Source organism: Salvelinus namaycush, chromosome 2 (assembly GCF_016432855.1).
Source record: "Salvelinus namaycush isolate Seneca chromosome 2, SaNama_1.0, whole genome shotgun sequence".
In the NCBI taxonomy this organism is placed as follows: Eukaryota; Metazoa; Chordata; class Actinopteri; order Salmoniformes; family Salmonidae; genus Salvelinus; species Salvelinus namaycush.
Genome location: NC_052308.1, coordinates 44,658,896 through 44,684,393, shown reverse-complemented (window position 1 = coordinate 44,684,393; position 25,498 = coordinate 44,658,896). Strand labels below are relative to the sequence as shown.

The 25,498-nt window shown below is 42.9% G+C and overlaps 2 protein-coding genes and 1 long non-coding RNA gene across 3 annotated transcripts; 1 reads left to right on the top strand and 2 right to left on the bottom strand.

The window, feature by feature from the left end:
* Positions 1–227: 227 nt before the first annotated feature.
* Positions 228–8,162, bottom strand: LOC120063796. The gene is made up of 3 exons (XR_005478549.1): positions 7,816–8,162; positions 3,006–3,286; positions 228–1,064 (listed from the first exon to the last, which is right to left on the bottom strand). It is a non-coding gene; the product is annotated as an uncharacterized LOC120063796 (long non-coding RNA).
* On the top strand, positions 7,659–12,582 carry LOC120063790 (zinc finger protein 709-like). The gene is made up of 3 exons (XM_039014090.1): positions 7,659–7,726; positions 8,735–8,956; positions 9,093–12,582. The coding sequence occupies exons 2-3, from the start codon at positions 8,749–8,751 to the stop codon at positions 11,528–11,530; spliced, it is 2,646 nt and encodes an 881-aa protein (XP_038870018.1). The 5' UTR covers positions 7,659–7,726; positions 8,735–8,748; the 3' UTR covers positions 11,531–12,582.
* Positions 12,583–15,075: 2,493 nt separating this feature from the next.
* On the bottom strand, positions 15,076–25,489 carry LOC120063780 (hyaluronidase-2-like). Its single transcript, XM_039014079.1, has 4 exons — positions 25,240–25,489; positions 20,969–21,932; positions 16,694–16,783; positions 15,076–16,052 (listed from the first exon to the last, which is right to left on the bottom strand). The coding sequence occupies exons 2-4, from the start codon at positions 21,914–21,916 to the stop codon at positions 15,660–15,662; spliced, it is 1,431 nt and encodes a 476-aa protein (XP_038870007.1). The 5' UTR covers positions 21,917–21,932; positions 25,240–25,489; the 3' UTR covers positions 15,076–15,659.
* Positions 25,490–25,498: the final 9 nt, after the last annotated feature.

The following is a 25,498-nucleotide window of genomic DNA, read 5'->3' as shown; positions in this document are numbered from 1 at the left end:
TGTCTTGGCAGCTGACTTGTAACATTCAGTACAAGGGATGTGCAATCGATCTCCATCGATTGTTCTCATCGTCGGCATCAGTACCAAAACAGGCTACTTGTATATTTGCTCCCGACGTGTATGTTTTGTTAACTAACAATTACTAAATACGTAACTGTTTTCTGAAGTCCTATTAAAGGACATTTAGCACAATAACAACACAACTCAAATAGAGGACATGATTGTTTAAGCCAATTAACTTTTGAGGCTTTTATTTGTTATCCAATGAAAAACAAAATCACCTATTATGTACAATGTCATTATAAAATAAGTAGTGGTCATTGTCATAACAAAAAAATGGAACGGAGTATACTTTTCTGGTTTTAACAGCTTTCCACAGATTTAGTAGATACAGCACCTTAATTGGAATGATCACACGGGACCCACGCTAGTTTTAGTTTTCTGTTGCAAAACATTTTGCTATGGTGTGCACTTATGAATACGACCCTGGGACTATCTCCCTAGCTCTCTTTTAGCCTCTTTATCATCATGTCAACTGATTTTTATCATGGAACCAATAATGGTGCCTGTAGGACAATAAATACTTTGAATGTGCATATACTGTACTAGAAGCTCAACTCAAACCTATTCAAGGGTTCTCCTTGCCTTTTAAAGAGCAAACTTATTTTAGAGTTGCTTTCTATTGAACGGTATGTTAACAAAAGCATCGTAATGGAAGCAACTCCACCAGGGTGACTAGGGGGGTAATTTATCATATCAAAGCAACCTTTGCCCTATTATCCCAGAGGACTACTTTCCTTGTATCTGAATTGCATAACACTCCTCCGCTTCCATGCAAACACAACCCTGTATTGCTCTTCTTTCCCACAAAGGTTCTTCTCCACTCACTCCAGTTTGCTGAGAAAGTCTAACAGTGATTGGTGGAACTCCCAAGTTTTATCCATGTAGCAGGCAGGGCGTGCACCCATCCATTTTCAGGACTGAGTGGTGTATGAGCTGCATGAGGTTCTTGTGGGACTGGGCCCCCAGGTTGGTGTCCAGTGCTCCAAACACAGAGTATGAGTCTGCATAGGGAAATAGAAGAAAGCAGGGATCACAATACAATATATTAGTGGAGGGCTGAAAAATGCAGGTAACCTTCCCAACATTTTTCCGAAATCCCAGTTGGAAGATTCCTGGAATCAGGATGGAATAAGTAGGAAATCCGGGAATCATCCAACCGAATTTTACAACCTTGCATTACTGTTTTGATGTACATTTATGAACGGTAGTACTTAGACTAGAGTAAAAAAAGAGAGATTTAATTGACACATCAATATCATAAAACAAAGAGGGCGTGCTGTTCTCAACAGATAAAAACAGACTGTCATTGTGCCAATGCATTACAGATACTCGTAGCTTCATTCTGCAACCTAGTGGTCATTTTGCATGGATGCACAACATAAACAGGTCAGTTATACAGTGGGGTGCAAAATGATTGGATCCCTTGAAACAGATGAGCAAAAAAATACTATAAAATAAATACAAATACTGAGCTATATTGTGTGTAAAAACATGTTTTATATTATAATATTTTATACTAATACAGTTGCGAAGATATAGATTTTGTTTAACAAGTAATACAAAATACATTTTTTAAAAGATAGGGGTCAAAGTTATTTGATCCCGTTTTCAATACTCCAGCACCCTCCCTTGCGAGAATAACGACACCGAGCCTTTTTCTAAAATGTTTTATGATTGGAGAACATATGGAGAGGGATCTTAGACCATTCTTCCATACAGAATCTTTCCAGATCCTTGATATCCTTTGTCTGCGGTTATGGACTGCCCTCTTCAATTCAATCCACCGGAAAATACCTCGTCATTCCGACTGCAAAATATGGTGGTCGATCTTTGAAATGATGTCACCAGCAGAATCTGAGAGATTTCGTTTTATTGGTTGAGGATGTGCATCGATTTCTCAATTGTCTGAAAAGCAGCAAATCAGCTAGAGTTATTCTCGCAAGGGGAGGGTGTGGGAGTATTGAAAACGGGAGATCCAATCATTTTGACCACTATCTTTTTTAAAGATTTTATTTTATTATGTGTTAAACAAAATCACTTTAATTGATATCAGTTTTAATTGTTTGTCTGCATACAATATAGCTCAGTATTTGTATTATTTATTTCATACAGTCTTTTTTGCTCATCTTGATCAAGGGATCCAATCATTTTGGACTCCATTGTATAACTTTCTTTTCTTAACTTTTTTTTCTTCTTACATGTAAACAAAACCTGCATATCCTTAGCAAAAAAATATCAAATCTTAATTACTGACAGAGGTGCTCTGTAATTCAATTTCATTCTGAATAGAGTTAAAACACACAAACTCAGACTGTGATTGAGCGTAGTAAACTCAGCCAAAGATAATCTTAAACCAATCAAGGACTTGCACTAATCCAAGACGACAATATCCTGTTGTTGTTATTGGTGCATTTCTCTGTGCCCAAGACCATTATGTCAGATTCTAACTGGTTAAGAGCGACTATGTAGCCTAACCATTAGAAAGTCAATAAAATACAACTATGTATTTATGCTTCATCATTGCCATCTTTCCTACAGCATTTTCATACTGCTTCTGCTACTACTACTAGTAGCATCACACTGGAAGCTGGCTGGGTCTCAAGCCCCAAAATAGCGTATCTAGTTCCTCCCACAATTTACTCCAATTCTTTGCTTTATTGAGGTTTATTTTTATATTGGTTCACTTTATGCCATTTTTGCTAGTGAAAAACTTAGAATCCCAGATACATGTGGTCCCGTGTGGCTCAGTTGGTAGAGCATGGCGCTTGCAACGCCAGGGTTGTGGGTTCAATTCCCACGGGGGGACCAGGATGAATATGTATGAACTTTCCAATTTGTAAGTCGCTCTGGATAAGAGCATCTGCTAAATGACTTAAAATGTAAATACTCATTGAGTTGTAATGGACCCACTCTCAGGCCTGTAAAGCTCCTATATCACCCACCCAGGCATCCAGTATTACAGTTCTCGCCTGGATGCACTGGTACTGCTGAGGGTTAGTTGCGGGCTCCTACAGGGTCTATGGGGATGAAGCCGTGGAGCTGGGCACCGTGTTTCGTGAGGAAGGGGGGAGGGGATGGAGGAAGGGGATGGAGCAGTGGCCGGTCATAGATGGGCTCAGCAGCACTGTTGTCCGGACGCCCAGCGCCTCCATAAACCTCCCTAGGATGTCCACCCGGGGCTGATCCGTCTTCAGAGCATCCAAGTCTGGAGAGTTGCCAAATCCTGGAGGGAGGGAGGGAAGGATTAAGAGAAAAAGGGAGAGTGAGAGAGGAGAAGAGAAACCAACTGATAAAGCACTATAAAAAGTGTGAATAAGCATCTGTGGAATTCAATGAGAATCCATGATTCTAACTGGCTATCAGAGGAGGCTAGTGGGACTGACTCTGCCATCAGCATGACGCAACAGGAACCGTGATTTGTCGGACCAGGCAATGTTTTTCCACTCCTCAATTGTCCAGTGTTGGTGATTGCGTGCCCACTGGAGTCGATTCTTCTTGTTTTTAGCTGATAGGAGTGGAACCTGGTGTGGTCGCCTGCTGCAATAGCCCATTCGTGACAAAGATCGACAAGTTGTGCGTTCCGAAATTGCAGTTCTGCACACCACTCTTGCGACATTATGTCTGTTTGTGGCACGCCTGTTAGCTTGCACGATTCTTTCCATTCTCTTTTGACCTCTCTCATCAACGAGCTGTTTTTGCCCACAGGACAGCCACTGAATGGATGTTTTTTGTTTGTCGCACCATTCTCTGTAAACCCTAGATACTGTCGTGTGTGAAAATACCAGGAGGGCGGACGTTTCTGAGATACTGGATCGACGACCGTACCACACACACAGTCTCTTAGGTCAATTGTTTTGCCCAGTCTAACATTCAATCATACAGTAAGTGAATGCCTCGATGCCTGCCTGACTACTTAATATAGCGCGCCACGGCCCATGTGACTCACTGTCTGTAGGAGCGATCTATTTTTGTGAATGTGGTAGTGTAATAAACTGGCCAGGGAGTATATGTGATGGGTCAAAAGAGTTAGTGCAAAAGGGATAAATGCAGATAGTCCGGGTAGCTATTGGTTAACTATTTAACTAACTAATCAGCAGTCTTGGGGGTAGAAGCTGTTCAGAGTCCTGTTGGTTCTAGACTTGGTGCATCGATAACATTCATCGGTAGCTGGAGTCTTTGACAATGTTGCGGTCCTTCCTCTGACACCACCTGGTATAGAGGTCCTGGATGGCAGGGAGCTCGGCCCCAGTGATGTACTGGGCCTTACGCACTACCCTCTGTAGCGCTTTGCGGTCGGATACCAAGCAGTTGCCATGCCTAGCGGTGATTCAGCCAGTCAAGATGCTCTCAATGGTGCAGCTGTATCATCTTTGTAGGATCTGAGGGGCCAGCTGAGGGGGAAGAGGTGTTGTCATGCCTTCACGACTGTGTGTGTGGACCATGATAATTCCTTAGTGATGTGGACACTGAGGAAATTCAAGCTCTCAACCTGCTCCACTACAGCCCCATCAATGTATGTGGGGGAGTGCTCGGCCTTTGTTTCCTGTAGTCCACGATCAGCTCCTTTGTCTTGCTGACGTTGAGGGAGAGGCGGTTGTCCTGGCACCACACTGCCAGGTCACTGACCTCCTCCCTATAGGTTGTTTCATCGTCATTGGTGATCAGGCCAACCACCGTCGTGTCGCCAGCAAACGTAATGATGGTGTTAGAGCCACGCATTTGTGGGTGAACAGGTGGTAGAGGAAGGGACTAAGCACGCACCCGGAGGGGCCCCCTCAACACCTGGGGGTGGCTCGTCAGGAAGTTCAGGATCTAGTTGTAGAGGGAGGTGTTTAGTCCCAGGGTCCTGAGCTTAGTGATGAGCTTTGAGGGTTCTATGGTGTTCAAAGCTGAGCTGTAGTCAATGAACAGCATTCCCACGTAGGTGTTCCTCTTGTCCAGGTGGGAGACGGCAGTGTAAATTGCAATATAGATTGTGTCATGTGGATCTGTTGGGGCGGTATGCAAATTGGACTGGTTCCAGGGTGTTTGGAATGATGCCGTTAATGTGAGCCCTGACCAGCCGTTCAAAGCATTTCATGGCTACAAATGAAACAAGTGACAAGTAATTTTTCCAATAATTTTTTTACAGACAGATTATTTCACTTATAATTCACTGTATCACAATTCCAGTGGGTCAGAAGTTTAAATACACTAAGTTGACTGTGCCTTTAAACAGCTTGGAAAATTCCAGAAAATGATGTCATGGCTTTAGAAGCTTCTGATAGGCTAATTGACATTGGAGTGGCCATCACAAAGCCCTGACCTCAATCCTATAGAATATTTGTGGGCAGAACTGAAAAAGCTTGTGCGAGCAAGAAGGCCTACAAACCTGACTCAGTTACACCAGCTCTGTCAGGGGGAATGGGCCAAAATTCACCCAACTTATTGTAGGAAGCTTGTGGAAGGCTACCCAAAACATTTGACCCATGTTAAACAATTTAAAGGCAATGCTACCAAATAGTAATTGAGTGTATGTAAACTTCTGACTCAATGGGAATGTGATGAAATAAATAATTCTCTCTACTATTATTCTGACATTTCACATTCTGAAAATAAAGTGGTGATCCTAACTGACCTAAGACAGGGAATTGTTACTATGATTAAATGTCAGGAATTGTGAAAAACTGAGGTAAATGTATTTGGCTAAGGTGCATGTGAACTTCCGACTTCAACTGTATATTGGTCCAGGCAACATATATACAGTATACACTACCGGTCAAAAGTTTTAGAACACCTACTCATTTAGGGGTTTTTCTTTATTTTTTACTATGTTCTACATTGTAGAATAATAGTGAAGACATCAAAACTATGAACCCCAAAAAATGTTAAAGAAATCTAAATATATTTTGGATTCTTCAAAGCAGCCACCATTTGCCTTGATGACAGCTTTGCACACTCATGGCTTTCTCTCAACCAGCTTCATGTGGTAGTCACCTGGAATACATTGCAATTAACAGGTGTCCCTTCTTAAAAGTTAATTTGTGGAATTTCTTTCCTTAATGCGTTTGAGCCAATCAGTTGTGTTGTGACAAGGTAGGGGTGGTATACAGAAGATAGCCCTATTTTTTGTAAAAGACCAAGTCCATATTATGGCAAGAACTGCTCAAATAAGCAAAGAGAAACAACAGTCCATCATTACTTTAAGACATGAAGATCAGTCAATATGGAACATTTCAAGAATTGTGAAAGTTTCTTCACGTGCAGTGGCAAAAACCATCAAGCACTATGATGAAACTGGCAATCATGAGGACAACCACAGGAATGGAAGACCCAGAGATACCTCTGCTGCAGAGGATAAGTTCATTAGTTACCAGCCTCAGAAATTGCAGCCCAAATAAATGCTTTACAAGTTCAAGTAACATCAACTTTTCAGAGGAGACTGTGTGAATCAGGCCTTCATGGTCAAATTGCTGCAAAGAAACCTCTACTAAAGGACACCAATAATAAGAAGAGACTTGCTTGGACCAAGAAACATGAGCAATGGACATTAGACCGGTGTAAATTTGTCCTTTGGTCTGGAGTCCAAATTGGAGATATTTGGTTCCAACTGCCGTATCTTTGTGAGATGCGGTGTTGGTGAACGGATGATCTCCGCATGTGTATTTCCCACCGTGAAGCAGGAGGTGTTATGGTGTGGGGGTGCTTTGCTGGTGACATTGTCTGTGATTTATTTCGAATTTAAGGCACACTAAACCAGCATGGTTACCACAGCATTCTGCAGTGATACGCCATTCCATCTGGTTTGGGCTTAGTCCCGCTATCATTTGTTTTTCAGCAGAACAATGACCCAACACACCTCAAGGCTTTGTAAGGGCTATTTTGCCAAGAAGGAGAGTGATAGAGTGCTGCATCAGATGACCTGGCCTCCACAATCCCCCGACCTCAACCAAATAGAGATGGTTTGGGCTGAGTCAGACCGCAGAGTGAGAGGAAAAGCAGCCAACAAGTGCTCAGCATGTATGTGTATGACTGCGGTGCACACTCTTGGCATTAAGGCAAATGGTGGCTATTTGAAGAATCTCAAATATAAAATTAATTTGATTTGTTTAACACTTTTTTTTGGTTACTACATGATTCCATGTGTCTACAACGTGGAAAATAGTACAAATAAAGAAAAACCATTGAATGAGTAGGTGTTCTAAAACTTTTGCCCGGTAGTGTATACCAAAATATGATTACGTTCTGATCATTTGAACATGTATTCACATGACTTGATTCATGAAATGTGTAATAAAATAATAATGAAACAGTAATCCCATATGCCTAAAGTAAACGAAATATAGTACAATATCAAAAACGCACATTGTAGACAAACGTGTCCCGAAGATTCTATATAAAGTGTTTCGAATAAATAATTCCGAAAAGGAATTATTATTCTGCATTTTTTTCGTTCCAAATCAAATCAAGGTACATTTAAAAAAGATATCAAATTAATATAGCTGAGTAACAGTTAATTATTAACAATGACATCTACGAGATCTATTGATGAGAATGTTATTTTATATCGATCAAGTCCAGCAATTACACTGTTGTTTCTAATCGAACACATTTGTGGGCTGCACGACAACATGGCGGGGTAGCTACTGCAGATAGCAAACGGAGTGACTCGATGTTGTTTTAGGTTTGTATCTGGTACATTAGTGAATTTATTAGCTATCGTGGGCTCAGGCTCTCTGCGGAAGTTTGGTATTTTAATAGATAGTTACTCACCTTGAAAGTAGTCTAGTTGGATTGAAAACTGAAACAATGGTTCGTTTTTTTTAAAGCCAACATCCGCGAAGTTTAGCCACAGCTAGTTAACCTAAATAACAATACAAATAACATGTAAGTTAAGTCAAACCAAATAATGTAGTTAATTTGGCCATGATAACATTTGAGATCTAGCCGGACGACACACACTACAATATTTCCCGCTGCTCTGTCGTTCGTTAACTAGCTACCACAAGTACATTCGAACGTATACATCAAATTGTATGCGTTTACGGCTTGACAGACATGGTAGTAGAAGGTGAACGTTGAACTTTTGCTGAACACATATCCAGATGATGCTGCGTACCATTTTGCACAATAACACTGTCGGTGGCGATACACTGTCATTGCGCTAAATAGTATGCAGCATCATCTGGATATGTGTGCGCAACAAAAGTTCAACGCTACCATTTCTGTCAAGCCGTCTACGCATACAATTTGATGTATACGTTCGATAAATCCAACATATGCACCATGTACCAAAACGAAAAATGCTGTTGGTGTGATCGTGGCGTTCAGCTTCATTGTGTTTTGGTACACCAGAAGTACATTAATTTCCAATGGAATGCTGCGTTGCAGTTGCAGTTTATTCTGTGTGGTGCATACAAATTGGATTTATCAAAAGTATGCGTAGACGGCTTTACAGAAACGGTAGCAGAAGGTGAATGTTGAACTTTTGTTGCACACACATCCAGATGATGCGGCGTACCATTTTGCGCATTTTACACTCTAGGTGTTATGGAGGCGTAGCGTTTGGCTGGAGCAAGGAGTCCGAGTACCAGGCAATTTGAGGTCCCCGAACACTTGCATTCTGCGTTATCTAACATCTTTAAAGAGATAGTTGTTTGTACAATTATTTTGTGTGTGTATGTGCGCTCAGGATAAGACGATAACATGGAGTCCATTGATTTGGAGAGCGAGGACCCTCCTAGCTCACTATCTGGATATGCCAATGGCGAGATCATGACCTTGGAGATCTCAGACGTCTCTCCAGACTTGCTTGTTCTCGAGGTAAAGGACAGCAACCTACCTGAAAGTATCCATGGCAGCCTGGACATGGAGATGAATGCTGACTTTCATGAGGATGATGATGATGGGCATGGTAAGAGAAGACGGCAAGGCTATTGGGTTGTGGGTTAGGCTAACTTGCGATTAACTGGGTTATTAACTGTTATAGAAATACATACAAGGTCAAAAGCATTTAAACGTTGTCCTTGTTGCTTCTGTCTTTTGTAAAGGTTTTGCAAATGTGGAACTCCAGTTCTTTCCCTGTGATGCCTGCGAAGCCTCCTTCACTAGCGAACCGGAGCTGGAGCAGCACTTGATAAGCGCTCACTCAATATGTGATGTAGCAAGTGAGCGAGGAAGACAGAAGGCCAAGTCAATGGAAACAGAAGGTGTCTCACCCCTGCACACCTGCATGACTTGTGGGAAGGTGTTCAAATATCTAACTTCATTCCGAAAACATGAGGAAACTCATATCAAAGCCCTGTACACCTGCAAGACTTGTGGGAAGGAGTTTAAATACCTAACTTCATTTACAAAGCACCAGGACACTCACGTTGTACCAAGAACGAGAGGAAGAAGAAAGGGTAAGTCGATCAAAGCAGTTGGCCTAAGTGTCAATAAGAAAATGAAAGGCCTTCACACCTGCAAGCACTGTGGTAAGGAGTTCAAATACGTAACTTCTTTCATAAAGCACGAGAAGACTCACAGGATCACGATAACCAAAAGAAGCCAAAAAAAACAGAGGAAACTTTCAACTTCCAAGATTATTATACGTCTTGAAGGCAATAGGAAAGATGCCACAGAAACTCATGTAAGGGCCAACAAGAAAAACAGGAAGAACAGCGAAGATACTAAGGATCAGAATGATCAGGATGCATGTATTTTAATATCTTCTGCAGTACAGCAAACGCCTGACACTAAACGTTCTCCTCCATTTCCTTGTCTGGATTGTGGGAAGATTTTTAAGTTTTTCAAATCTTACCAAAAACACCAGAAAAGACATGCTTGGGCACAGGGCAAAAGTGAAGGAGTGCCTCCTAAACAGAAGCACGGACCAGAAGCGAAAGAAAATATTAGATGTCCGGTTTGTGGTAGAGCATTCAACAAGCAAACAACTCGCACCAAGCACCAGAACATTTATCATCTGAAAAATAACTTGCATAAAAACACAAATGCTTTAACGTGCTGTGAATGTGACCGCCATTTTGAAAAGGCAGATCTTTTCCAAAAGCATAAGTGTTTCCACCTGCGTAAGCATGTAAAGGCTTTCATAGAGGCAGGTAGGGTGAGCCAAGATGGGGATGTTTTCTATTGTCAACTCTGTGTCCTACACCTCACCAGTGGACTGGAGTTTGAGAATCATGCCAGGGACATACACCCGGACCAGTACCGCAAAATCCTTAAAGCGGTTGGCAATATCATTAAAGACACCTTGAAAGGCTTGCAGACACGAAGGGTTGACAATCAGTCAACAAGTCAGGAGGAACCTGAAATAGACTTTAACAGTGTAGGAGAGACGGAGGAAGATGGATCGAGACAATTCATTTGCAAGAATTGTGGGGAATATTTCATATATCGCGTTTCGTTTACATTTTGCGGGAAGTGTTTAAAGGATCGCAAAGACCGCAGGAAAGCATCCAAGGTGTACCACTGCGAGGAATGTGGCCAACACTTTGGCCGAAAGGATCACCTGAAGCGCCACAGCTATTCTCATTCTGGCAGTTCCTTTGTCTGTTCCGATTGTGGTGTTAAATTCAGGGATCCGGGAGAGTTGCGTACACATGAAAAGACTCATCAGGTGAGAAACCACGCCTGCCAGCAGTGTGGGAAGCGGTTTGAACAAGAAGAGGAACTGATGTTGCATCGTGAAGTTGCTCATCCAGAACCAGGCGGTTATACATGCCACCGGTGCGGCAAGACATTTAGTACAGTAAAAAATCTGGGAAAACACAGAATGATCCATTCGAATAAAACTCCCCATGTCTGTTCAAATTGCGGTACGAAGTTCAAGAGGCGAGAGCACCTGAGGCGGCATGAGAGCCTGCACACCAACGAGAAACCTCACCTTTGTCATTGTTGTGGGGATACATTCGGGCGGAAGGAGGACCTTAACACCCACCTCGGTAAAATGCACATCATATCAAGACATTTTCTTTGTAAAGCTTGTGGGACAAGTTTCAAGGACCGTAACGCTCTCAGGAGACATAGGTATCACGCTCACACTAAGGCTGGCAAGGTGTTCCAATGTGAGGCGTGTGGCCTAAGCTTCGGTCGGGCGGATCATCTGAAGCGCCACCAGCACACACATTCCACTGAAAGACCCTTCTCATGCTCAATGTGTTACAAAGTATTCCACCGGGCGGACAACCTCAAGAAGCATGAAAGAAATCACAGGAACAAGTGGTTGGAATACCTGAACACTCACCGCCACAAAACGCCCAAGCAGGAGAGCAGATTTTCTGAGAGCTCCAAGTGGAAACTGCGTCGATCTGAAGCATCTGCCCTACTAAAGCTCATCCAGAGTCACTCCAAGCAGCAGCAACATACCTGCTACGTTTGTAAAAAGACTTTCAGAGGAATTTACTATCTAAAGAGGCACCGTCTACTAAACTGCTGTGTACAAAGAAATAAAATGATGGATTCATTCCGATATGGAACTGTTAAATAACCTACTTTGGGGTTGATAACCTGACAGATTTAGAAGTGAAACTTCATTTTATTTTGTAGAACTCGTTGGTGTGTTTTTGTATATAGTGAGCTGTAGAGCTGGGACGATAAACTGAAAATGATCAACACTGACCGCACCGATCGCTTATCGCATGCATTTAGCTGATATCGTTCATTAAGATAAGTAGCCTATACTAGAGAAATGTGACATTTGAAATTAAATACGTTTGCTAATATGGGTGATTGTTAATGGGACAATTGATGGTTACAACCATCAAACTAGTAGTACTAAACGATCATTTAAAAAAAAAAAAACGGTGGTCCACATCGTTATAAACTTGTTGTGCGATTTTATCGTTATTGCATCAATTCAGGCAATTTATCGTGATATGGATTTTTTTGTCCATATCGCCCAGCTCTAGTGAGCTATGGCTTGCTGTATCTTGTATTGTCATGCATTTTCACAAAGAAAATTATAACATCAAAAATATTTATTTTGTTATCTTGTTTCCTATATCATATACCCCCCCCCCCCATTCATATCTCCAAATATCCTTCAACATACTGGTATTGTTATTGTAGCAGTTAGGAAGCTTGCATGCATACTTTGTAGTATAGTTCTTACTCTTTTGTATTACTTTGAAAGTGAACAATGAAACACATGTCGATTACATACAAAAAAAATATGGTGTAATAAAGAGGAATCACTATCCTTTCTGTTCCAAAGTGTCCACATGGTGGAGATCACGGAGCATTGTTGTGGCCCATGCTTCTATATTAAGGAAACATTAGTCTAGGATGGTATTGTGTTCATCCCTCACCATCCACAAATCTGGCATGTCACAATATCTTTGTTTTTCCCCTCTTAAAAAAACTAGTACAAGGGCACAGAAAATGTCCCCAAAAAGTAAGGATACATATTTTCCTGTGAATAAACACGTTATATTCCAGGAATAAAGATCCTGTGAAAAGCCAAAGATTTAAATGGCTTTACTTACAATATGTTGCCACTATGACATGTTTGATTAAAAAAATATATAATAATAGCAGTCTTGCAAGCATTCATATACTGAACAAAAATATAAATGCAACATGCAACTATTTCAAAGATTTTACAGAGTTACGGTTCATTTTAGGAAATCTGTCAATTGAAATAAATTCATTAGGCCCGAATCTATGGATTTCACGACTGGGCAGGGGCGCAGCCAGACTGGGGAGCTAGGCCCAGCCAATCAATCAGCTTTTCCACACAAAAGGGCTTTATTACAGACAAATACTCCTCAGATGATCCCGCAGGTGAAGAAGTTGGATTTGGAGGTCCTGGGCTGGTGTGGTTGTGAGGTTGGTTGGACGTACTGCCAAATTCTCAAAAATGTTGGAGGCAGCTTATGGTAGAGACATGAACATACAATTCTCTGGCAACAGCTCTGGTGGACATTCCTGCAGTCAGCATGCCAACTGCACGCTCCCTCAACTTGAGACATCTGTGGCATTGTGTGTGTGACAACTGCATATTTTAAAGTGGCCTTTTATTGTTCCCGGCACAAGGTGCACCTGTGTAATGATCATGTTGTCTAATCAGGTTATTGATATGCCACACCTGTCAGGTGGATGGATAATCTTGGTAAAGGAGAAATGCTCACTAACAGGGATGTAAACAAATTTGTGAGAAAAGCTTTTTTGTGCATATGGAACATTTTGGGGATTTTTTCTTTCAGCTCATGAAACATGGGACCAACAAGTTAAGTTTATAGTTTTGTTCAGAGTATAATCTATTGATTCATGGAATTCACATCTTGTCCACACATTCCCTTCAATATTCCAATTGTACACACATCAATGGTATTACACGTGCCAAAACATTGGATCAACTTTGACGGGGGGGGGGGGGGGGGGGGGGGGGGGGGGGGGGAAGCAGAGGCTCAGTCTGGTTTTAGTTATAAAACAAGGCTCACTCTGTACTCTCAGCCCAATATTGCTTTTTGGAAGAAAGAAAAAAAATCAAGAGGGGGAAAAAAGGAAGGTAAAAGGCACAGAGGGGAGGAGCCCAAGGAACAGCTACCAAGTGGCAAAGGCCCTCACGTGATAACATCATAATGTTATAGTTTTTATGATGACATGGTAAAATCCTACAAAAACTCAATTTAGCTTCTCTATACTGATCATTCATGGGGGACAAACATTTGAAACAGCTCACCCTGCAACACGTGGCAAGTGATTAAACTCTGACTCACCATGATGTAAATAATGACAGAACAGCATAAATCCAAGATTCAAATTCATTGAGAGCCTTTTTATATTTCAAGTTTAAATGTAAATAACTACTAATTACAATTACATCCAATCCACATGTGACAGTAAATGAGAAGCATGTTTGGGACATAAATAAGAGCAGTGAAGATGACCAACACAGAGCCCCCTGGAGGTCTGACTGTGGTCCCCTGAAAAAGCGCCCGGAGGGTCATATCTAGATGGGATACAGCTTGTGAAATTGACGTCAAAGTAGATTTTTTTTGTGCATTTCAGCAAACCCACCTAATTCTCCTAACCTGCTGTGTAAGTTATCCTAAACCTGTTACAAAAAGTAAATTGACAAAAGCTGTATTCCTTCTAGATAAAAAACATGCATGAGGCCAGAGCCATTTTCGAAGGAATTTTGGTTTCAGGCAACAGAAGGAAGAATAGAGTAGAAACAAATGGCAAAACAGTGCTTTCAGTTTTGGTTTGCAATCCTCACAGACCCTCAAATAACATCTACAAAAGATAGATGGTAGAGGCACCAGAATAAGGATGACAGACATGTTAGGCCAAACACACTTTTTGGAAAGACACTGGCATACCGTGTCATCTGTGCCGATGTGGTGTGTTCACAAATGTCAAAGGACAGGTTGGCTAAAAATATGAATTGAAAATGATTAGATGAGTCTTTCTTGCTAATGTGATTAAAATGTCGCAAAAGCAGTGCGTGTGACACAGAAAGACAGCTATATAGATTAAAGGTATTCGTTGCCACAATACTGAAGCTCATGAATATTCGAGAGTCAGTTCCAAATATTCCAGTTATTTTCCACCACAACATTACAGACTTAAAAAAATAAGACCGTAGGAAAAGAGATTGTTACGAAAAGATATAAAAAGATAACCTTTTTTTTTTTTTTTTTTAGATTGCGTTTTTCCTTCTCCTATCTGCAGTTCTGCTAGATCAGAGCTGGGTGAAGGTATAGCCGTCTAGCCGAGAGAGGTAGGACTATCCAAGCACAGCGCAGGTCTCTTTGGACAAAAGCTTCACAGTGGAACAGTCTCCATCGAAAAGTAGCATTCTTGTTGTGTGGTGCGTTAGTTTCTGTTGTTGAGGTTTCTCAATTCCCTCGGTTCCACATAAGGCAAGAGAGAGAGAGGAACATTCTAACAAACTAGTCTCACTAGTAGTAATCTTACTACCTTAGTTAAATAAAAAAATGTATAAAAACTACTAAGCAAGTCGGTTAAGAACAAATTCTTATTTTCAATGACGGCCTAGGAACAGTGGGTTCTGCCCCTTGTTCAGGGGCAGAACGACGGATTTTTACCTTGTCAGCTCGGGGATTCAATCTAGCAACCTTTCGGTTACTGGCCCAACGCTCTAACCACTAGGCTACCTGCCGCCCGTAGTAACCTTACAACCTCTAAATGACACAGTTCACACAGACACACACACTCAATATACAGTTGAGGTCAGCATTCATACACATTACAGACATCTTAGTTCTAGTTCTGGCTGCTAGCTCCAGATGTCTTCCAGATCTGGTGAAGGGAGGAATAGACCAGTCCAGCATAGACCTTCCTTTCTACCTCACAGCACTCACAATAAAAACATCAAGTCAAAAATAGACGGCCTATTGTTTTCCCACTTCACATACTGTCCCTTTAGCTTGCGTGGGTAACTGAAGGGTACTGAGGAGCATCTCAGTCCCCTCCTTCACCTTGTTGACAAATGGCACTCCCATGTCCTCTTCTCCATATGGATCAGTCCCACAGAACAGCTAGAGCCCATCCCTGACCAGGAATCTCCCTGAGGCCCAGCAAAGGCCAGGACCAAGACGTGGTTGTTTCCCCCCATATTGCACGTTGTCAGCTCCTGCTCGCCTCCCTCAGTGGAGCAGAGTGAGAAGCCCTAGAGGGAGCAACAGGGTGAGTACAGACCAGACTCCCCAGACAGGTGCGGCAGCACTCTTCCCCAGCTCTCTCTGGGCACAGCCCTCGCCCTTGTACCCGCTGTAGCACTGGCACTGGAAGTGTTGCCTGTACCTAGCCAGCTCCCCCTGATCTAGCTGACCTGTCACCTTCAGCCTGCCACCCTGGACGCTGATGCTGTGGGTGAGGGGGTTGAGGTGCAGGTAGGCGTCAGTGTCTGAGAGTGTGCGGAGGCAGCGGCCATGGGAGGTGCACAGCTGCTGGCTGCACAATTCTGCTGCCGTAGAGACGTTAAGCAGGTACTGTCCAAGCGGACCCCGTAGGTAGTCATTCAGACTGGAGCAGCTGGCCTGAGGGAGGGAGGGAGGAGAGCGAGAGAGTGAAACACAGGTGCAGACTCAGAATGGACCAACACACAGTAACATTTAAATTGTGGATAGACGGACAGGAAATAGTTGTTCCTGAGGGGAACACCAGGGGTGTATTCATTAGTCAGATTCCGTTGCAAAACGTTTTTCAACGGAAATCGTTGACTCCGAACAGAAAACGTTTTGCAACAAAAACTTGATTATATTGAAAAAAAACATGTAGGTCCCTCCCAGTTTCGTTCTGTTTTCGCTGTTGGCTTCAGTTTGGTTCCTGCGACTAATGAATAAACCCCAGACTGATGACTCAAGTCATTATGCATAATCTATGAATGATCAAATAGGAGTGTGTCCCAAATGGAACCCTATTTCCCTACAGGGCCTTGGTCAAAAAGTAGTGCACTATGTAGGGAATAGGGTGTCATTTGGGAAGCACACCAAATGGGGTCATTCCTAGATAATGAATAGTTTGAGTCACTATGTAGGGAATAGGGACTTTTCAGGGAGAACACTCCCATTGCTGCTGCTGTAGGTACTTTACAGAGGGGAACACCAGATTGATGACTCAAACTAGGCTATGGATAATCTATTCGTGATCAAAATAGCTCTTGAAGGAGAACACTCACTTTGCTGCTGGCGTAGGTATGGTCTCCCCAGACGATGACCCCAGCTGCTCCCAGGGCTACACTCTCCCCAATGGTGGACACCAGGTCTGTCTGCAGAAACACACACACACTCAGTCCGGCAGCACATTATGAACACACTGGCCATGTTTGAGATTGACTACATTGCAGCCAGCGACCAGACTGACAGATCTACAAATCTTAAATGAGTGGTCATTCATGACGTAAGGTGATTTGTAGGTCAGTCAGTCAGTGGCTGACCACTATGACGTTGAACGTAATCGATTTGAAACACACACCCTGCCCTCTATGAACAGGAACATGTCATCATTTAGTTAACACTGACCAGCTGAGCTCACCCATGCCCTTTACAGTTCACGCTTGCGTCCCAAATGGCACTCCTGTCCCCTTCATAGTGCACTACTTTTGACCAGGGCCCATAGAGCTGGTCGGCAGGTAGCCTAGTGGTTAGAGAGTTTGGCCAGTAACCGAAAGGTTGCTGGAGCAAATCCCCGAGCTGACAAGGTAAATATCTGTCGTTCTGCCCCTGAACAAGGCAGTCATTGTAAAGAAGAATTTGTTCTTAACTCACTTGCCTAGTTAAATAATGGTTAAATAAATGAGCTCTGGTCAATAGTAGCGCCAGATGAGACGCATTTCCATTATACTCGACATTCTGAATCATCCAATATATTCTCAAGACACCCTGATTTAAAACACAGACACCAGATGTGTCACTCTCCCACACACATCCTTTCGCTCTCACACACTTGTTCAACATGGAGAGATTTAGGGCAATTATATCATGGAGTTGTCAGTTCAGACACACTCCAACGAAGAAATCAAGCATGGCGTCGACAGGCCTATAGGCTAACCGTGACACCTCGTTCATTCATTCAGAATATTCCGACACGCAAAAAAACCTCTCTCTCGGTCCGTCTCCCATCCAGTGTGTCTGTGTGAAGAGTGGTCCAGTGGGAAAGTAAACACCCGGCTGCCTGACGGCACCTCATTCATCCAGTCAGACACTAGTACCAACCACACACACTAGTACCAACTCCTACATCACCACCAGACACAAAAATTGCCAAAAGACTCCAGCCACCTGAGACATGTACTGTTCTCCATAGCCCGGCAGGCAGTACCGGTGCATCAAGGCTCAGACCAACAGACACCTAAACAGCTTCTATCCCCTGGCCATAACATTGTTAAATGGCTAACAACTACTGCTCCCCCTAATACCTACACTGCTGCTGCTAAAATTATTATCAATTAGATTTATTACTACCACTACGCTGTTTTTCATTGATTGCCATTAGTATCTATGTATCCTGCTACTGGTCACTATTACTCCCGTTTACATGTATATATGACCATAAGTATACAATATATACACAGTGTACAAAACATTAGGAACATGACAGACTGTCCAGGTGAAAGCTATGATCCCCTTATGTCACTTGTTAAATCCACATCAAATCAGTGTAGTTGAAGGGAAGGAGACAAGGCTTAAAAATCCTTCTTTAACCTGAGACAGACTGTGTATGTGTGCCATTCAGAGGGTGAATGGGCAATAAAAAATGTTTTAACTGCCTTTGAACGGGGTATGGTAGTAGGTGCCAGGCGCACCGGTTTGAGTGTGTCATGAACTGCAACGCTGCTGGGTTTTTCACGCTCAACAGTTTCCTGTGTGTATCAAGAATGGTCCACTACTCCAAGGACATCCAGCCAACTTGACACAACTGTGGGAAGCATTGGAGTCAACATGGGCCAGCATCCCTATGGAGCGCTTGGCACCTTGTAGAGTCCATGACCCGATGAATTGAGGCTGTTCTGAGGGCAAAAGAGGGTGCAACTCAATATTAGGAAGGTGTTCTTAATGTTTTGTACACTCATTGTATATTCCTGCTACCAGTCATTTTTCAGTTCTGTTTACATGTACAGTATAACAGCTAACAACTATAACAGCCTAGAAGCCTATCAATTAGTTTGTGACTCTAGTTTGGGTAAGGATCAGTTGCTTGAGACACAGTATTTTGTGTGCCGCTATGTGCACGCGTGTGTTATTGGAAAGTTGGCGATGGGTAATGATATTTGGTGTAGAAACCGCAGACAGACAGATGTAGGTTTCTGGGGAAACACAGGCGACTCTGTTGCTAGTAATGAGTGTGTGTGTGTGTGTGTGTGTGTTCTATATTTGGCACCTGACATTATGTAAGCCATGGGCTTTAAAAAAGAAAAAAGAGAAAAAAGGAGAGCCGCACATTCTAGGAGCTCAGAGGAAGTCATTTTATAACCAACGTTTCGACAGGGTATAAAGCCTTTAACACTGTATGTGGTCTTGACTGTATGTGGTCTTGACATCTCACAGGGAGGCTCCTCTCATCAACCCTATTTAAAAACCGGAGAACATTTTGATGATGGATCGTTAGATTTTTAGGCCCTGTCAAGAGTAACACCTGCTTTGCAAGACCAGAAGGAACCGGTCTGTGATTATCCACATCACTCAGAAAGACCGCACACTGATGCTCTTATGGAAATGTGATTGGCTGCATCTAAACAGGCAGTCTGATCTCCCTCCCCCCCCCCCCCCCCCCCCCCCCACTAATTGGTCTTTTGACCAATCACATCAGATCTTTCCACATCCAATCTTTTTCAGAGCTGATCTGATTGGTCAAGACCAATTAGTGAAAAAAAGATCAGAATAGTGTAAACACAGCCATGCAGTCACACACACACTCACTAAACTAAGACAATGCATTGGGGTGCAGAAGACCAGAGATGCTGAGGGTGGCTTTCAAGTGCATCTTTTTGTTGACAAAGAAAGCGGACTCAAACAGGCTGGAAAAAGATGGCGGAAGCGCACAATGAAGTGGATTCTGAATCTAATGGTGGTAAAATCAAGGACAATTGGAGTATTGTCCAAAAGAATGGGAAACGGAGCAAAGTAGTGTACAGTGATGAGAATGTCCCTTCGTATCTTGTAGGAGTGCGGTTTGTTAATGAGGAGCAGTTGAGCAGAGTACCAATCTTGAAGAAACCATTTCAGCTATCCAAACTGGTGGAGAGAGTGATGGGTAAAGTGAAGGCTGTGAGGTTCACGAGAGGCGGGCTTGTTTCGATTTTTTGTGCTTCTGCGGATCAGAAAGGAACATGCGTTGCATCTCACCCGATTTGATAAGTTTGAAGTGTCCCTTCGGAACAGGGCACCCCTTAAGGGGGTTATAGCTGGCGTCTCGTGGGGTTATATCCCTGGAGTGCTTGATGCACGTCGGATGAATCGTGTGGTGAAGGGTGAAAAGAATTAACAGTCTATATGGCAGTTACATTATATGGAGTTTCTCCCTGCAGTTGGGTTATATAAACTACAGTCAGAGCATTTATCCCAAGACCAATGCAGTGTGATCATTGTAAGGCTTTTGGACATGTTTCAAGTGTTTGCAGAAGGGAGAAGCCCGAAATGGCCAAGTTGTGGAAAAGAACATATCGTGCGTTTTAAAAGTGAGGAAAATGTGACATGTTGCAATTGTGGTGGGAACCATGAAGCTACATATTTCGATTGCCTGACAAGGGTAAAAGAGAATGAGGTGGCCAAATGCAGGGCTGTCCAGAGCATTTCATATGCAGCAGCTGTTAATGGTTGAGGGTTTGAATGGTGCTCCTGAAGAGTCCATGGTGGTGGAAAGGCCTTCACTGCAGGCTGCAGGGGTTGCCTTTCACCAGCAGGACCCTGATATTTTAAAGGTTAAGAAGGTGGACTTTGTGGCCTTTATAGCTATGGTGATTAATGGCACTGCCAAGGTGGAGAGAAGGTCCAGGAAGATAGATATTGTGGATACGGTGGAGTTACATGGAATATTGGCACAAGCCGTACCACCCTCTCAGGCCCTAGAACGAAGATATGGAGATTTGAAAGAAGGAAGAAGTGGGAGTTTTGTTTTTGTCAATGTACTATTTTTATTTGGGTGGATTAAGGATTAGGGAAACTATCACATATGGATTTTCTTTACCTCGTTTTTGTTTTCAACCCGTCCAGTTGGTTGCGGCAATATACCTTTTTGGGGGTTGTAGTCCGCCATAAAACCTACAGAAGAATTAACTGAGAAAAGCAGCTATAGAAACAGTCCGCTGAGAATTTCAAAAGCTACTGTGCGCCAGGCTGACATCTTACTGGAATAACAATAACAGTGATATCAGGTCTCTGCACAGCACAAGCTATGGTCGTGGTGAGTAGCCTAATATCTATAGGTACAGAATTAGACAACGTCGGGCCCTCACCTCAGTCAGCAGAGTCAGCTCGTTGGCATACGTAGGCCGGGTGTAGACGAAGACGGGCCGTGCCACCCCGTCGCCCGCCGAAGCAAGCCGCATCCCTTCCTTCACCCGGTTCCGGACAAACTGGCGCCCGAACTTGGTGGAGCTCAGCACCTTGCCCATGTAGACTGAAGGGAACAGAGCCGTGCTCTCAGTCCACAGCCAGGTGAGCTGGTCATTACGGGCCACCTCCACATTAGGGCAGCGGCCTGTGTAGTTCAGGCCGCTCCGGTAGTCGTGGTTGTAGCAATCTGGGAACAGGTAGAACCCCCACAGTTGGTTAGGCCGCAGGCTCTTGGCCAGCCTGAGGGTCTCCAGCATGAACTTTCGGGCCGACAGCTCAAACTCCTGCTGAGCCACTTTCCCCACTCGCTCCGGGGGCCAATCCGGGTTTTTCTCGGCCACTAGTTTCCGGGATTGGTCCCGGTACACGTTCTTGACGTCCCAGTTGCGGATCCACAGCGGACGCCACTCCTCCCAGTCAATGACGGCGAGGCCTTTGGCGTTTGGTTCGCGTATGTATTTGTGCACACCTTCGGGCATCTTCTCCTGGTGCTGCATGAGACTGGCGGCCTGAGGGATTCCACCGTTCACCGCGGTGCCGTCACGCTCGTAATACGGGTACAGCCCTAACCGGTCCTTATAGAAGATGGTGAGGTTCTGTCTGACGAAGCCCTCGTTGGGTGAAGCTACGATCTGGAACTGCTCCAGCGGGAAATGCACACCGTGCCGGGGGCCACAGTCCTCCGTTGGGGCATTCCAGGCGAGGAGCAAAGGCTTCTGGGAGAACAGGGGCCATCTAGTGGGCTTCAGCTCTTCAGCTCGGACATTCCTGGGAACGAGCAGAGCCAGGAGCAGCAGCCAGGGAAGCTGGACAGTCAGGGCCAGGAGAGTGTGAAGCGCTAACCCCATGACCACCTTCTCTGCCCTGGAAGAGACACACAATGACAATGCAGATCTTTAAAAACACAGCCAACGGAATCAGTCTCTCCAGTTAGTTTCTCTGTATAGACTATATAATTTGGCCTTGATCCAAAGTAAGCTATTGCTGAATGAAAGGGCATGTTTAGTTACTGTATACTGTCCCTTAGGTGCCTTCACAAAAACTATTTCTCACTGTGTTGTGTAATAATTACCCTTGAGCAAGAGTGGGTGTGTTATCGACAGCAAATCAACATTGGCACACATATACTGGAAATGACCATCCAACATGACAGGGTATAATAATGTGTAAGATAGAGGGACATTTAAAGTTACATTTTGGTACTCTACTAACATTGATTGATTAAAGGTAATGTAAGCCTTAGGGCTGACCCCAATTAGTTGTTAGGCTGTTGGTCGACCGAGATTGTTTTAGTCGAGCAGTAACAAATATATATACACTACACACAGTACCAGTCAAAGGTCTGGACACACCTACTCATTCAAGTGTTTTTCTTTACTTTTACTACATTGTAGAACAATAGTGAAGACATCAAAACTATGAAATAACACATATGGAAACATGTAGTAACCAAAACAAAGAGTTAAATCAAAATATATTTTATGTTTGAGATTCTTCAAAGTAGTAGTAGTAGTAAAAGACCAAGTCTAAGAACAGCTTAAATAAGCATAGAGAAACAACAGTCCATCATTAGTTTAAGACATGAAGGTCAGCCAATCCTGAACATTTCAAGAACTTTGAACATTTCTTCAAGTGCAGTTGCAAAAACCATCAAGCCCTATGATGAAACTGGCTCTCATGAGGACCGCCACAGGAAAGGAAGACCCAGAGTTACCTCTGCTGCAGAGGACAAGTTCATTAGTTACCAGCCTCAGAAATTGCAGCCTAAATAGATGCTTCAGAGTTCAAGTAACAGACATCTCAACATTAACTGTTCAGAGGAGACTACATGAATCAGGCCTTCATGGTCAAATTGCTGCAAAGAAACCACTACTAAAGGACACCAATTAGAAGAAGAGACTTGCTTGGGCCAAGAAACACGAGCGATGGACATTAGACCGATGGAAATCTGTCCTTTAATCTGATGAGTCCAAATTTTTGATTTTTGGTTCTAACCGTGAAAGGGAAAAATGTAATGCTCTGATCCAATGGAACATCATAAAATAGGTCTACCTGATTACTTCTTATCAGTGCTGGACTTGGACTGAAATACGTTCCAGTACTCATTTTGTGTACGGGCACTGTTTATATTTAGATATATGAACTCTACAATACTTCTGAGCTAATAAGAGGAACAGGAGCTCAAGCAGGAGAAAATTTGAGGTGCTGGTACTCAGCTCCGGTTAGCTCCTGCCCAAGTCAAGCACTGCTTCTTATCCCTTGCGCAAATAGCCTACAGTTGTGTCTGTCACGAGCTCATTAGCCGCTGAAAACTGAGGGCCCAGAATATTTTATTCAATGTTGCAAGTTCGCTAGCACAAGTTTCGGGCCTGACCCAAGTTAATACAATGTTTCTAGTATGCTGCAGACAGGCCGTGTGTAGCCAATGTGATTTCAGATATTTATTTTTATCAGTATATTATTTTTTACCTGCAGGCTGCAATGTTTTTATTTGTTGGCTTTATGTAGGCTATTTTTACATAGTTGGCAATGGAAGTAACTTTTTAGGTTAGTATCATTTTCATTTAGATAGAATTTTGATTAACCACATTACAATGATTTTGAGATATGGAGACGTTATTATAAATTTAATTAAACTGTTTCACAAAATTTTTTGCAGCCTCCTCGTGTAGCCTATTACCAGCAACTTCAGGAGAGTAATGGCAGAGTCTGCAAAAGCCAGCAGGAGGTTGGGTCAGGTTAGGTTTTTTATTTCGGTTATCTGGATCTCTGGCACCCTCTTAAGGAATTGGTCTTATTCATCAAATGGTAAGCTTAAAGCATCAGACGAGCTCAATGCATATAATTGATTTTATTGAAACACATCGGTTGTGTCTATATGGAAAAAATACACATTTAAAATATTTAATTATAGGATGACTTTCGGTCCAGCAAGATGTTTTATTTTTGGGGGACAGCCCTAGTAGGTCTACAGTAAAAATACTCAAATAAAAGCATAGGCAGAGACAGACACAGAACTAACTGACAATGTGTGGCCGATGTGAAATGGCTAACTAGTTAGCGGGTGCGCGCTAATAGTGTTTCAATCGGTGACGTAACGATGCTTCGTGAGTGACTGTGGTTGATGTGTGCAGAGGGTCCCTGGTTCGAGCCCAGGTTGGGGCGAGGAGAGGGACGGAAGCTATACTGTTACAAATGCATGGGTATATAATATCTTATTTCTGTCCATGTCGACAAATACTGATGACTGCATTTGACCTTGCCTGGCAATCAGACTGATACATTTGCTTCACAGTCAGATTAATTCCATACATTTGTTTGTAAAATTGCCTCCTACAAGCCACATTTTTTAATAAAATGATATTTTAACTTACAATACCGGTTGTCCAGTGCGGTAGGCCCTTTTGCAGGTAGGAATGTGAGACAATATATACACAGGAAAGTATAATTAAATAAACGTTTAAGTGCTTTTAGTGTGCTCAGATTTATATCACCTGAAGCATGCACATAACCATTTTATTGGCAAGTATGCATGCTTTTTTAAGTCTTGTGAGCATGATTCCGGTGATGGAACTCTCGCACTACAAACGCTTTGAAAAGTTGGTAATTATACTTTCCTATGGCTATATTGTCTCACATTCCTACCTGGGGAAAAAAACAACCACATGGAAAACCGGTAAAGTAAAAAATATAATTTTATTCAACACTGGCTTGTAGGCCTAGAGGTCGCGAGAGGAAACTTTTATGATCCAAACGCTCATTTCTGCCGGACGTAGAACTGAATGCAATTCAAGTTTTTGGTGTCAATTTCTGCTGCCTTTGACACGATCCGAATAGAACAATACACTCAAATGTAAAACCAAACCAGCTCGCCAGTTTCCCACAATGTGATTTGTCTGAATAATTATCATTAAATTAAACGAATACGTTTGTGAAGTAATTAACGTTATATGAATACGAAATTCACCACAAACGCATTCGAGCACACGTTGTAGCGGTAAACGCCGACAAAGTTAGCAAGAGCTAGTTTCACAGTCCTGCGTTTACGTACTACTACATTGTAGCCAAACACAATAGAACGGACCAGTGTGTGATACAGTTACGAACTGGGCAATAATATCACACTACTCGCTCGAAATGTAGCAACATTAGTTGACCAAGTGATTCTAACCTGTAGCACACGACTCTCTCGGTCCCAGGACACCGGTTTATTCCACTCGTGTGGTTTCAAACAAAAAACGAGATAGACGACTCTGCCGAGTTCCTGGTATACATATCATTATGATGGAAACGTTCCAGCAGTTTTCTTGCTGACAACATATTATATTTCGTGCAAATCCTATGTGGCCTACGTCACTTAATGTTCGACATTGAGCCCAGTTCCAACTTCCAAGTAAAAGTATTCTAGGTGCTACGAGTTCAGCACTGCT

Bases quoted from the DNA above. Each gene is read 5' to 3' on its own strand.
- LOC120063780 (XM_039014079.1), bottom strand. From the start codon at position 21,916: ATGGGGTTAGCGCTTCACACTCTCCTGGCCCTGACTGTCCAGCTTCCC. The intron at 16,784-20,968 runs GTGAGGGCCCGA...GTGTTTCTGCAG, and splicing joins AGCTGACTCTGCTGACTGAG to ACAGACCTGGTGTCCACCAT. The intron at 16,053-16,693 runs GTGAGTGTTCTC...TCCCTCCCTCAG, and splicing joins ATACCTACGCCAGCAGCAAA to GCCAGCTGCTCCAGTCTGAA.
- LOC120063790 (XM_039014090.1), top strand. From the start codon at position 8,749: ATGGAGTCCATTGATTTGGAGAGCGAGGACCCTCCTAGCTCACTATCT. The intron at 8,957-9,092 runs GTAAGAGAAGAC...TCTTTTGTAAAG, and splicing joins GGATGATGATGATGGGCATG to GTTTTGCAAATGTGGAACTC.